Source organism: Kogia breviceps, chromosome 1, assembly GCF_026419965.1.
Source record: "Kogia breviceps isolate mKogBre1 chromosome 1, mKogBre1 haplotype 1, whole genome shotgun sequence".
NCBI lineage: Eukaryota > Metazoa > Chordata > Mammalia > Artiodactyla > Physeteridae > Kogia > Kogia breviceps.
In genome coordinates this window covers 89,589,580-89,603,172 of record NC_081310.1, presented here as the reverse complement: position 1 = coordinate 89,603,172, position 13,593 = coordinate 89,589,580, and the positions used below count along the sequence as shown (strand labels likewise).

Sequence of the window (13,593 nt, the reverse complement as noted above, 5' to 3'; positions counted from 1 at the left end):
TTACCTAACCACCCTTTTTAAACCAAGAGGTTTCTTCCCGCATAAAAACGTCCAGTCTTTAGCTAACTTAGGCAGAAAGTTTCCCACTGGGCGCAAGTTTAAGCGTTCTGGGGTAGGGGTAGAGGTTCTCAAGAGCGGAGGCCACTGCCTCCAGGTCTTTAACTCAGGTTCTTGTCCACCGCCCCTCTGTTTTAAGCACTGCCCTCAGCTTCTGGACTGCGGCTCCTTTAAACCCTCTCGGCCCTTGCCCCGCCCCTGGTCCGCCCCGTCCGAGGCGGGAGCAGGCTGAAAACCTCCGGCCGGGCCTGGCCCCTGCGCTTCACTCGCGCTGCAGACCCCGCCTTGAGTGCGCAACTCTCCGGCCCGCGTGAACGGTGAGCTGCAGGGAGGGGGTCTCTAGAAAGCTAGAAGCCAGAGCTTGCGACTTGCTCCAGTGAGCTTGGTGATCAAGGGCTAGCAGGCAAGGGTCCGTTGACTGCTCTGCCCCTCCCCGGGCTGTCAGGTCTGTCCCCAGGCTCTGACTCCGCATTGTTGAGCAATGAGGTCAGCCGCTGTTGCGAGTGCATAGACGGGGCCGTCTGTCCGGATCAGGGACTCGGGGACTGCGTCCCGCCCGCCGGCTCCAGCCCCGGGTCTTCGCTGGGGTGGGGAAAGGGGGTCGTCAGGGATTAGCTGGCTGGCCCCGAGTGATGGAGCGTACAGGGTCCCGGCGTCCACCCTGGCCAGCTCGGCGCCGCCGGGGCTTCCGAAGCGACACTTCACTTCCTAGTTCCAGGAGCACGTGTGAGTGCTGCCTGCCCTCTGCGTCCCCGAAGCCGACCTTTCTGTTCATTCTCCTGCAGCTCGTTTTTCTGGGGATTCGGCGTCGCGGGCTGGGGCGAGGGGGCTCCGTGCGCGGGTCCCGCAGTGGCCTCGCCTTCCCGGGTTCGGGCGGGGAGTTGAAGCTCCAATCGCCTCTAGGAGAGTCCCCCCGACCTGAAACATCTGGGAGGCTGCAGCACTGACTGCGCCCCAGCATGCCCTGCCTGTAGGAGGTGGTGTTGAGGGAGGATGGATGCTTTCCAGGCCTCCAGCCCCTACTGGAGCCGATGCCCCCATCCCTTAACCCCCTGCTGCTGGGAAAGTCGGTGGTGGCCGCGGGCGGGCGGGCGGGCTGCCCAGACCACTGCGTCACTCCAGCGGCGGGCAGTGGGTGATTCATCCCAGTAACGGCCCAGGGTGTGGCGGCAGGACCGGAAATAGACTGCCACCTCCCCCCCGCCCCCCCTCCTTCTGCAGGCCTCCTGGAGTCTCTCCTGGAGCCGGTATCTGTGAAGTTCTGGGGCAACTTGGTATCTGTGAGCAGAAAGAAGCGGGGTAGAAGTGAGGATGGACTGGTGTGGGGATCCGGTGTAGGAGGAGACCTGTGCCTCTCCTAGTTTTCTGACTCCAGAGCACCAGAGAGAGGGACAGCTCCCCGTCTTTAACCCCACTCCCAGTTTCTCCTTCCTAGTCCACAGGGAAGACTGCCGAGGAGGCCAAGGTAGGGTGGGGCCAGCAGGGCCTACCTTTCCAGAATCAACAAATAAGTCTTTATCCAAGTGCAGTTCTCCCCCCAACACCCCCACTCCACAGCCGGGGTCCCTCTTGTGCTCCCTGGGGATTGGACTCTAATCCCTTCTCCCCCACCCCCATCTTTTCTCCCCCACCCCCATCTCTTCTCCCCCACCCCATCCCTTCTCCCCAACCCCATCCCTTCTCCCCCACCCCCATCCCTTCTCCCCCACCCCATCCCTTCTCCCCCACCCCATCCCTTCTCCCCCACCCCCATCCCTTCTCCCGCCCAGGATTTTCAGTTATGGGGCTCTCTAGCTCAGAATGTACCTTCTGTTCCCAGGACATTCCTTCTACTCCTGAACTATTTCCTTAAATCTACTTCTCTACCCCAAAACTTGTCATTTCCCTTCTCCACACGCCCTCCGTACCCTCCACAGCTGCTTCCTGGAGGAATCCCTTGCACCTGTCTGTACCTGTGAAGCGGCTCCTTTCCCAGGGATCCCACTTCTGCTCCCGCCCCCGCCCCGCCCCCGCCCCGCCCCCACTCGGAGCCTCCCCGCCACTCCTGCGCGGAGTGGATGTTTCTGCCTGGTGCCCCCACCCTGCCCCATTCCTGTGTTTGGTACACAGAAGCCATGGCAACGGCCCCCACCATACCCCTCCTCCTGCGCAAGCCTTGTGGCTTCCTGTTTGTATAGCTTCAGCTTTCTCTTTTGCTCGCTGACTCTTGATACCAAGGGGGCTGCCCCAAGGTGGCCCCTCAGTCATAGGTGTCCCATCACCCCCGCTCCCTGTGGCACTTCACTTTGGGGGCAAGTATCCCTGTTTCGCCTTTTCAAAACAGTCTTAATGCCAATTCTGGCTTGGGAAGTTCCCCTGTGTCCTCTCTGCACAATGAATGGAGAGTCCCTTTGTCTTTCCAGTTCAACACCCCAGCCAGGAGCCCTGGAATCCTCCTACTCCCACCCCATGTCCGCTTTTTCTTTGGCGTCGGCGGTGGGGTGAGGGAAGCTTCCAGCTCAGGGTCTGGGTGGGGCTGAAGGCTGGAGTGCCTTTTGTGGTCCCTCCCCCTTTCCCAACTGTTGTAACCTTGTGGGTGGGAGTGGGGGCTGTTCCCACCGCTGTAGGCAGCTCTGGAGTTTAGGTTACTCACTGCCAATCCACCCCCCAAGCTGTGCAGCTGTTGTTTTCCCTTTGGACCCCCAGCTCTGGGCATCTCCCACACAGCCTTTCCCCACGCCAGTAGGCAACTGGCTACCTTTCCTCCTTTAAGGGAGAGCCAGGTTAGGTCCCAGCCCCTCAGCATGTGCCTGCTTGCTCGCGGGGGTGGGGGGACCAGCCGTGGGCAGGCTGGGCCCGTCTGGCCTGCCTCCTCCCAGAGCTCTGCATTATGGCTCTGGCACCTCGGGATCTAGCGCAATGGCCCCAGAGTGGAGCCGAGACACTGCAGCTGGAGTCTGTGACCTTGCCAGATGTGCCCAGGTGCCAGAGTTTAGGAGGGCTCCCAACACCCACCCAGCGGTGGGTCTGGGAGGCCGAGTCTGTCCTGCCCGTCATACCATAGGTGACACTGGAGCGGTCACTCTTCGGTCCTGTGCTCCCCTCCTAAACCTGGTGTCTGGGTTAGTCATTCTCCTGTCCTTTCTTTCCCTGGGCCATAGTGATCCCTGGGCCTCAGGCCACTTGGCTCCATGGAGACACAGCCCTGAGGTCCAGGTGACCACAGTGAAGCTGCTCCCAGAAGTGAGGTCTGAACATTGGGCTGGGAAAAGGGGGCTTACTGGTGGCAGCAGCCTCTGGTCCCCCTCTCCTTCCTTCTGAGCCTCCCAGCCGTGGCCCTTTGCGTCAGGGGTCACAGGCTTAAGGAGACCGAGTGGCTCTCGGCTGGGCAGCTGGGGCTGGGCTGAGGGGAGGGAATCTTGTCTCCCTCTCTCCACTCGGCCGGCCTGCCCTCCCCCTGCTGAGTGTGTGCTGGCTGGTGGTGTGGGTCAAGGCCCAGACTGACATTTATCTGGCTGGGCTTCCGGGCTGGGTGAAGTGGGGCTGGGTTGTCTTAATGAGGTTTAACAATAACTGATTATGGGGATGATCGCTGTCGGAAATGTGCAGCCCAATAGGCTGCAGTCGGAGGAGCGGCCATGTTGGAGTGGAGGGGAGGGGACTGGCCCGAGCCCCACCTCCGCTGGGGCTGAGAGGTGGGAGGGCATTTGAGGCAGCTGCTGTCCCTGTGGCCTGCCCCGAGGCCCAGGTTGGGGGTGTTGGGATGGATCAACCTGCTGTGCGAGGGACCCAGGGAGCCAGCTCGAGTGACTCCATCCCTTAAGTCTGACCTGGCCTGGGGCCAGAGGTGGGGAGAGGCAGTGTTTCTCTTCCCTCTCCGTGAACAGAGGTGCCTGGCCTGGGGCATGCCCTTTTATGTACAGTCAGCCAGCTCTATCTCAGAGCAGAAAGAAGAGCCTATGGGGAGGAGATGGGGGCAGGAAATGGGGTCATGGCTCCCCCTCAGCATGGGTAGCATTCCTAGGACAGGGGTCTGGGTGTGGGACCTAGGCAGGGAGGTGGCAGGTGGGGACAGACTGCCCACTGCGAGGTGCTGTCAACCCAAGCCAGTGGTCAGGAAACCACCCAATTCTTCCTAACTGAGGTCCTCCAACTAAGTTGTGTATTTCCCCATCCCTCCCTCTCTTCCTGGGTTTCCCTAAAAATGCCACCAAGGTTCCTGGATTAGTGCCCTATTCCTGCTGTAACAAATTATCACAAACTGAGTGACTTAAAGCAACACACATGTACTATCTTGCAGAGCTAGGTTTCACTGGCTAAAATCAAGGTGTTAGCAGGGCTTGCATTCCTTCCAGGGGACTTAGGGGAGATTCCATTCCTTGCCTTTCCCAGCTTCTGGAGGCCATCTGCATTGCTTGGTTCATGACCCTGCATCACTCCAACCTTGGCTTCCTTCTCACTTCTCCCACTCTGACTCATCTGCCTTCCTCTTTCACTCATAAGGACCCTTGTCGTGAGTATATTGGGCCCCCCTGGAGACCCAGGGTACTCTCCCTATCTCAAGATCTGTAATTCAATCACATCTGCAAAATTCCTTTTGCCATATCAGGTAACATTCACAGGTTCTGGGAATTAGGACATAGACACCTTTGGGGGGCCATTATTCTGCCTACCACTGCTTCTAGAAAGGAAAGTAGAATTAGGTATTACCTGGTTTCTTATGGGAAGCCCCTTTGCCTGGTGAAATCTGTTAAGGACCTACTCAGACCTACCTCTTCCAGGAAGCCCTCCAGGCTGCTTCTACCAATACCCCTCTCTCAATTCCTACAACATATGGTCTGACTGTGTAGTTTAATACTCATCATGTACAACTCTTGCCCTTTCATATGTGCTCACTTTGTCTCTCTGATGGCACTGTGGGCAGCTTTAGGACCAAGGACTTCTGTCTCTTCCACAATCCCCAGCACAAATAGTGGGTGTTCAATTAAAACCCAGTGGCTAATTAAGGGTAGATCTGTCCACTCCCCTAGCTCCTGACATAGGTTTCTCCAGCCACTCCATATTCTTTCCAAATCATTCTCTTGCCCAGAACTGGAAAAGGCAGAGTTGGGGTTAGAATGACCAGTTTGCCTTTGCTAAAGCTGACCACCGCAAATGAGGGGCTGAACCCTCAATCCTGGCCTCATTTACCCTATTTTCTATTCCAGTGGGTTTTATACTTCATTGTAGCAGTGGAACCATTCAAATGAAATCTAATGGGAAGCCTCAGTATAGTAGATAGGCTACCTGTCACAAGGGTGGAAGAACCCAGAGGTGCCTTAACACCTCCTAGAGTTCTGAGCACTGAGACTCTAGCCCCTGTTCAGGGGTTAAGGTGAGACTTCCCTCATTTGGTGGCTGTTCTCACCTCCTCACCTCTGGGGCCCACCCTGGGGATATGGTGTGTGTCAGAATCCCCCACCCCACAGCCTGCAGAGCTCTGACCACAGGCCTGGATGTGTCCTCTCCCCAGCTTCCCCCAGACACCACCACCTTTTGGAATGGCCAACAGGGGACCTGCCTACGGCCTGAGCCGGGAGGTGCAGCAGAAGATTGAGAAACAATATGATGCGGACCTGGAGCAGATCCTGATCCAATGGATCACCACCCAGTGCCGCAAGGATGTGGGCCGGCCCCAGCCTGGGCGCGAGAACTTCCAGAACTGGCTCAAGGATGGCACGGTGAGAGCTGGGTGCCTCTGACCAGAAGTGCCAGGAGAGCAGGGCTGGGTCTGAGGGACTGGGGATTGTCTCAGCTGAAGAACGGAGGGCAGCCCCCTCCCAGCTTTTCTTGAGCCGGGGTATCTTCATCGTGCAGAGGCCCCCTGCTTTCCTCCCTCCCGCTGAGGGAAGTGGGAGGGTGAACGTGCCTCCCTGCAGTGGAAGCCGTGTGTGACAGAAGGAAGAGGAGCTCTAAGGGAGAGCTTAGAGGGGGAGGTGTGCTGTAGTTGGTAATCCTGGAATAGCACGGTTTACACTCTGGGCTCAGAGGCAGGGGCCTGGGCAGGAAGGAGTCTGATGCTCTCTCCAGGTAGAGTCAGCTGCCTTCAGGTAGGAGAGGCACCTCTGCAGTTCACTGTCTCTAGCGCCGAGGGTGGTGCATTCTGATCTGTGGTAGGCAGGGCCTCACTTCTGCACACCTGCTGTCCTCACCCAGGTGCTGTGTGAGCTCATTAATGGGCTGTACCCCGAGGGGCAGGCCCCAGTGAAGAAGATCCAGGCCTCCAGCATGGCCTTCAAGCAGATGGAACAGATCTCCCAGTTCCTGCAAGCAGCTGAGCGCTACGGCATCAACACCACTGACATCTTTCAGACTGTGGACCTCTGGGAAGGTTGGTCAGGGCCAGGGCACTGTCATCCAGTAGACCAGAGGCTGGGCTGGGCCACGTCCACCAGGGAGAAGGGGCAGGTTTCTGACACCTGAGGACAAAGAGTGGTGTGTGTGTGTGTGTGTGTGTGTGTGTGTTTATGGAGGAGTTGGCCATATTGGGGGTTGGGTTAGAGAACAGTAGGAAGACCAAGAGTAAAAGAATTAGGAAACTGGGCCTGCTGACTTAGTGATAGAGGTGGAAGCCTGGCATGCAGGACCCCAGACCCACTGAGGCCAACACACCCCCTCCCCCTTCCCAGGAAAGAACATGGCCTGTGTGCAGCGGACACTGATGAACCTGGGTGGGCTGGCGGTAGCCCAGAACAATGCGCTCTTCTCTGGAGATCCCAACTGGTTTCCCAAGTGAGTACTGCTGGGGCAGCCCAGGCCCCGGGCCGGCACAGTGATCCTTCCCAATCCTGTCCCTAGGAAATGCCCTTTACAAAGCACTTTCACATTCCTCGTCTCACTTAATCCTCACGAGTCTCCCGGGATGGCAAGGGACAGTCCCTTTTGAGAGATGAGGGGGTGGCTTCAGAGAGCTCAAGGCTTTCCAGGGCAGAGCCGGCACCAGCACTTAAGCCAAAGAAAACCTGTTCTGTGTCCATGGAGGACATTTACTGGGGCAGCCTCCACCCTCCTCCTAACCAGCACTCCTTTTCCACCCAGGAAATCCAAGGAGAACCCTCGGAACTTCTCAGACAACCAGCTGCAGGAGGGCAAGAATGTGATTGGGTTACAGATGGGGACCAACCGTGGGGCATCTCAGGCAGGCATGACCGGCTACGGGATGCCACGCCAGATCCTCTGATCCTACCCACAGCCCTGCCCCTGCCTGCCATGAATGGTTAATATATATATATATATATATATATATATATATATATATATTTTAGCAGTGACATTCCCTGAGAGCCCGTGGAGCTCTTATGCTGCCCTCTGCCAGGGTGGGGGCCTGGCCTGTTTCCTCTGGGGGTGCCTGACAGTGGCCTCCCCACTGTGCTTACTAATACATTCCCTTCTCCAAATCCACCAAAACTGGACCAACAGGCCTCTTTTCCCTAGGACCAAAATTAGGGGGGCATCGCCCCCTCTCCCCACCATACCTCTTCTCTTTCTCTCTGGTCTCTCTTCCCCTGAGCCCTGTGCCCTAATCCATTCCTTGGCTGGGAGTCAGGGATGCTGCCTACTGGCCTTCTCCCCACAAGTACGCCTCGCCCACAGCTGTGGCTGCGGGGACTTAATTTATAGGGAGGGGTCTGTGGCGGATGCCCCCCCAGCCCCAGCTGGACTGCTCTCACCACACTTCTGAGGCAGCCTGCCCTGGCAGAGGCCTTCAGGCTTCTCATTTTCCATTCCCCTCTCTGTGGCTAAGGGGTGGGGGTGAGGGGACCGGGGAGGGAAGGCTGCCCACCATGGGCTGGGGCTTGAAGAATCTGAGTTTGCTGATTTAAATAAAGAATCTCTGTCTTTTTTTGGATGGACTCTGGCTGTGTCTAGGGCCACTGAATCCACCGTTGGGAAGGGAGGAATGTGGGGGAAGGGCAATGACTGGCTCCAGGGAAGAGGGCTTTGAAATGAAAGGTTACAAACATCTCCCTATCATCCATTTCCTTCCCATTCTTTTTCTCACTTGCTTTAGGGGTGGGGTTGAGAAAGGACAGGCCCTCCCAGCTGCCCTCGGACTAGAAGCCATGATGGCAGCATACGTTGGCAGGGTCCACAGGGAGGGGGGCCGTCACCTACCCAGGTGCTCCTGGCTGGGCCCCTCCCACAGCCAGAACAGTTCTCAGCCACTGCAGGAAGGTGGGGCCGGCTGTCCACACAGCCCTGAGTCGTGGCAGGTGTCTGGGTGGGAGGCCCTCAGGCAGGCTTGATGCAAGGTGGCCTCTGGTGGCCAGACCAGTCTGGGGGCTAGGGTTGGGGTTGCAGTGGTGAGCATCTGGCGAGCTGGGGGATGAGTGAGCAGGAAGGAGTTGGTGGTGGTGGCTGGAGGCAGAAAGCCTTGTTGATCATCCCAGGCACTTGTGAGCTGCGTGCTGGTGAGAGCCTAGCAGCATTCCTTCTGGACGGGTGGCCTTGGACCACAATAATCAATTTTGGGGTCAGGTTGTCCTGAGCTCCCAGCCCTGACCCAGGCATGAATGTAGTTGCAACCCCACGGCCTTCCCATCAGACCTTGTGTCTCCCTAGAGGCCCTGGGCCAGTCCCCCACTTCAGCTCCCACCCTCATCAGCCAGCCTGGCCTCCACTGTCCCCCTCCCCATGTCTACTTCAGTGTATCTCTAGTTCTCGAGGATGGGAAAGCCACAACATTGTGCCTGAGGGTGACAAATTGTGCAGTGGTGGATAACAAGAGAGCTTCCATTCTCCTTTCTCCCACCCCACTGTGGTTCCCTCTGCCAAGAAGCACCTACTGTGTGCCAGGCCTCATGCCACTGCTGTACATTAGCCATCAGTTCAGGGGCTCTCCACCTTATCCGAGCCCCAGGCATGGGCGAGATGGTAATTGCTTACCTGCTGTACCCCCTTGGGCTGTGGCACAGATGAGATAGGGTGCAGCCTATTTGCAAATTCCCAGGGGATTAGCTGTCACTCCACCCATTCCTGAATCTCCCATTCAGGAAGCCTTCGTGGAATGCCAGTGACGAAGAGTGATGTCATTGCAGAGACAGCATTGAATTCACTGATAATTTAAACTAAAAAACAAACCATTTACACTCTTCTTTGATTTAACTATAGCTATGAATATTATTGGCCACAGGCCTCATGACTTTCTGGGACTGTCTTCTCCCAGCAGATTCCCATGTTAGTCCACGAGGTGGATATTACTGTATTATTTCCCTCATTTTGTTCCCAGATGAGCATACTGGGTCTCAGGACAGGAAACTCACCCAAAGCTACTTGAGGATTTAGTGGACCGACAGGGGTTTTGAACCCAGGTCATCCTGGCTGGGAGCTGGCTGAACCTGTGCTGGCTGGAACCATCACCCACCAGCAAGCTCTGGGAGGCCCCTCCACGTCTCCCCTTAATCCACTTCGCTCCAGGTTCAGCTCCTTCCTTCTGGAAATGGCCTTCACTGACACCTCAACATTTTGTTTTGTTTCCTGTTTGCTTTACAGCATTTTGTTCCATCTGAGATCACAGTTTCATCCCTAATTTGGCCCCTCTCGTCTCTCCTGGCACTCCATCAGGCCCTGGAGCCCAGAATGGGTCCCAGCCCTGGGAATAGAAGGAAAAGCTTCTCTGAGTGGCACCCCATTTCCTGCCATCTCCTAGCAACTCATTCCTCGTGACTTTCCACACTGGTGTTCCCTAACACCCTGCACCTGCAGGACGGTTCCTGCTGCCCCGAACAATCTCCCCTTCCAGGTGTCACCGTGGCTACTTTCTCTCCTTCAGTTCTTTGTTCAAATGTCACCTTCCAGTTCAAACATACTGCCTTCCCAGGCCACTGTGTTTAAAATTGCACACTCCACTCTCAGCCTGCACCTTTCCTCTTTTCTCCTATCACTACGTGACTCAATGTATTTTACTTATTTATCTTCTGTCCCACCCATGGGATGTACACTCTGTAAGGGCAAATTTGTGTTTGTGTTGGTTTTGTTGATGCAGAGTAGTGCCTGGAATGTTGTAGGTGCTGGATAAATATTTGTTGAATGAATGAATGAATGAATGAGTGAATATCACACTGCCCTCATGCTTCTGAATCCCCTGGCCTGGTGCCCAGCCAGCCCAGGGTCCCAGCGACCCAGCCTGTCATTGGATCCGAAATGAAACCAGTTTCTATTTCAGTTTCCAATGCTTCCTCATTTCCTGTCAGTTTCCAATGCTTCCTCATTGTTCGTTTCCCAAAGGCAAAACCCTGAAGAGCCGGTTCTCCCTGAGTGGAGGTTGGGAAGAGGATGGAGGGTGGTTTGTGTGCTCTGGGCAAGTGGAAGGTGGTTGAGGATTTGGCAGAAAAAAAATGGGAAGAGGGCAGGAGGAAGAGGTAGGAGCCAGCACTGGTTCATTTACTCCTTGCCTTCAGCCTTGCAGTGGAAAATCACTGTGGAGGTAAACGGAAAGTAGGCTTGGCCCATGGTGGCTGATGGGAAGGAGAGCTGGAGAAGGATGGCAGGGAGGAAGAAGAGGAGGGGTGGGGGAGGAGGAGGAGAAGGGGGAGGGGGAGGAGGGGGGAGGGGAGGGGAGGAGGGGGAGGAGGAAGAGGGGTTCACAGTGTGGCTGACCTGTAGGGGAAAAGTATAGTTCTGTGCATTCTGTCCATGTGCACTGAGTGTGCGTCCAGGTGTGTGAGAATTCACAGGGCCAGGGCTCAGGGGGTGCAGGTGGGAGGAGATGAAACTGTGACCTTGTGTGGAGGCTGCCTGTGAGTATGTGTTTACCAAGGACGGGGGACTGGGGGTGCAGAGAGGTGTGTGTTGGGTGTGTGTAGGCAGAGGGTAAGCGTCTGAGCGTTTGTACATGGCTCCATGGAGAACAATATGTCCATTCCTGCCTGTGCAGCCCAGAGAGGCCTTTGAGAGCTTGGCAAAAGGCCCAAGGACCAGTGGAACAGGGAAAGGGCTGGACAGTGGGGCCCCAGGGAGGGAGCAATAAAGGGCCTGGGATTAAATTTTTTTTTTTTTTTTTTTTTTTTTTTTTTTTTTTTGCGGTATGCGGGCCTCTCACTGTTGTGGCCTCTCCCGTCGCGGAGCACAGGCTCCGGACGCGCAGGCCCAGCGGCCACGGCTCACGGGCTCAGCTGCTCCGCGGCATGTGGGATCTTCCCGGACCGGGGCACGAACCCGTGTTTCCTGCATCGGCAGGCGGATTCTCAACCACTGCGCCACCAGGGAAGCCCTGGGATTAAATTTGTTGAAGAGAAAGCTAAAGGTAAATTAGTAACCATCTCCTTGTGAAGAAATGAGTTTTAGTCCCAGTGGCTAGGGAGGTAGATTAAAAGAAAATGCACTGAAATTGCACCTAGAGAAATTTAGATTAAACAAGGAAAAATGATCCTCTTGACTCTGAGGTGTTATTAGCCTCTGGATTCTCTTAAGGGTCAGGAGGAAGGTCTTCAATAATAGGTCAAATCTCACCTTCCTAAGGTGGAAAATGAGCAATTCTGCCTGGGAACACTCATATATACACCCATTTTTTCATTCATGTATTTATTCCTTCAACAATTATTGGGGTTCTACCCTATGCCAGGCCTTATGGGGGATATGAAGATTATTAATACATGATCTCTTTGCTCAAAAAGTACCTAGTCCTGTAGGGGAGGTAAAACATGGATAGGAGCCATGATGATTCAGAAAGCCAGTGATATGTGCCTTTGGAGAAATGCAAACAGGGCTCTTTGGGAGGATCACTTGCCAGCCTCTCGCAGCCCTGGATCATTTCTGGGGTGGAGGTTGGTGGTGATGTCATGGTGAGCTGAGGCTACGTGTCTCAGGGATCCTCTCCCCTGATCTGCTGGGGGGAGTGGGGCTGCTGGTTGGTGGGGGTGGGATTGCTCCTCTGGAAGAAGGAGTAGTCACTGGCTCTGTGGTCAGAGGTCAGGTTTCAGTGTGGGGGTGAAGGAGCTGTTCCTTTCCTGCCTGGAGTGGGGGTGGGCAGAGAAGCCTGAGTCAGGGTGAGAACCAGGGATTGGGTGGGGACAGATCAACATCACTGGGGGAGGGTAGGTGGGGAGTGGGTCATACAAGCATCTCGCCAAACACTGGGGCTGTCACACCATTTCACCCCGCTGTGGGCAGGGCCTGAATTTTGAGTTGTGTCTCCATGAGAGAAATGTAGCTCGGTGCGGGGCTGAACCATCACGGTGATGATGACGATGATGATTCACTACCATTTTTCTGTTAGTCACTCTGCTGACACCTTTACCTGTCGTATTTGTTCTTCCATTATTTCAAAAAATATTTATTGAGCACCTATTCAGGGTGAGGCATCTACTGGGTGTTGGAGGATACAGAAGTCAACAAAACAAGTACAGTTTGTGCCCTCCTGGGAGGAGCTAGAAGAGCAGAGAGCCAATTATAATGTGATTTGTGGCATGCTAAGGGGAGTCTAGGTGAGAACCCAGAGGAGGGGACTTAACCCATCCTCATGGGGAGGGGCATCAGTGAAGATTTCTGGAAGGTCAGAACTAAGGATTTAAGGATAATTAGAAGCATAAAGGAGAGGCCAGTAGTGTTGAAGAGGACAGCGGTCTCCAGTCTCCTCCACCGAGCTGCAGCATGGGTGTGGGCCGGAGGTAGGAATGTGCAGGGCTGGACAGTAGAATGGGTGTGTTTAGAGGCCGGAGGGGTGGGTGCTGAGAAATGCACATCATCAGAGGGCCTTCAATGTCAATGAATAATTTTGGACCTTTCATTAAGGGCAGGGGAAGACACTGAAGAATTTTAAGCAAGGGGGTGAGGAAATGAGAGTTGGGTTTTAATTTAGCCGATTTCCTTAGGCTGCAGGGTAGAGAATGGCCTAGGGTTGGAGAAGACTAGTGAGTGAGGCAGGCCAACTCCAGGAGGTTACTGCAGCAGTCACAGCATAAGCAAGAGCAGCCTGGGGAAGGAGGGCCAGTGGGGATGGAAAGAAGAGACTGGATTTCAAAATTGTTTAGTACTCTGACTGTGCAGAGTTGAAGAAGGGGGCGAGGGATCCAGAAAGACGGGCTTCTGGATTCAGCCACTAAGCAAATGGTGTCTGTGGCTAGGATGGGAAATCCAGGAGAAGGGGCTTGACCACCACCACAGAATATTATTCTCTCCTATTTTACAGATGAGGAAACTGAGGCTAAGAGAGCAAAAGTAACTTGCAGAACCTACCTAGCAGGTGGCTGAACTGGGACTTAAAACTTGTGGCAGAAGAAGTCCAAGCTAATTGCTCACCCCATAGTGGAGCTCCCTGGCTTGGTGGCTGACCCTGGTGAAGGGTTCGCCTGCAGCCAGCATGAACTGTGGTTTTTCTGTAGGTGGAGGCCAGGGCCACAGTGAGGAAGGGAGAGGTCTCGCTTAGGAAGGGGTGCAGGAAGTTCAGCTCTGCAGCAGCCACCTCTCCAAGGCAAACGAAAATCTGGCAGCCACAGAAAGGAGCTAAGAAACCCTGAGGCCCAGCCCCTGATCTTGCAACTTGGGGTTTCTGTCCTGAAGGCCCCCTGATTTTTGGAG

General features: G+C 55.3%; 1 protein-coding gene across 1 annotated transcript; it reads left to right on the top strand.

Moving 5' to 3' along the window:
* Positions 1 to 287: 287 nt before the first annotated feature.
* On the top strand, positions 288 to 7,929 carry TAGLN2 (transgelin 2). Its single transcript, XM_059077246.2, has 5 exons — positions 288 to 374; positions 5,549 to 5,756; positions 6,232 to 6,406; positions 6,705 to 6,807; positions 7,114 to 7,929. Exons 2-5 carry the CDS (start codon positions 5,577 to 5,579, stop codon positions 7,253 to 7,255), a joined length of 600 nt encoding a protein of 199 aa, XP_058933229.1. The 5' UTR covers positions 288 to 374; positions 5,549 to 5,576; the 3' UTR covers positions 7,256 to 7,929.
* Positions 7,930 to 13,593: the final 5,664 nt, after the last annotated feature.

Coding starts and splice junctions, on each gene's coding strand:
- TAGLN2 (XM_059077246.2), top strand. CDS start 5,577: ATGGCCAACAGGGGACCTGCCTACGGCCTGAGCCGGGAGGTGCAGCAG. Junction 5,757..6,231: donor ACTGGCTCAAGGATGGCACG/GTGAGAGCTGGG, acceptor GTCCTCACCCAG/GTGCTGTGTGAGCTCATTAA. Junction 6,808..7,113: donor GATCCCAACTGGTTTCCCAA/GTGAGTACTGCT, acceptor TTTTCCACCCAG/GAAATCCAAGGAGAACCCTC.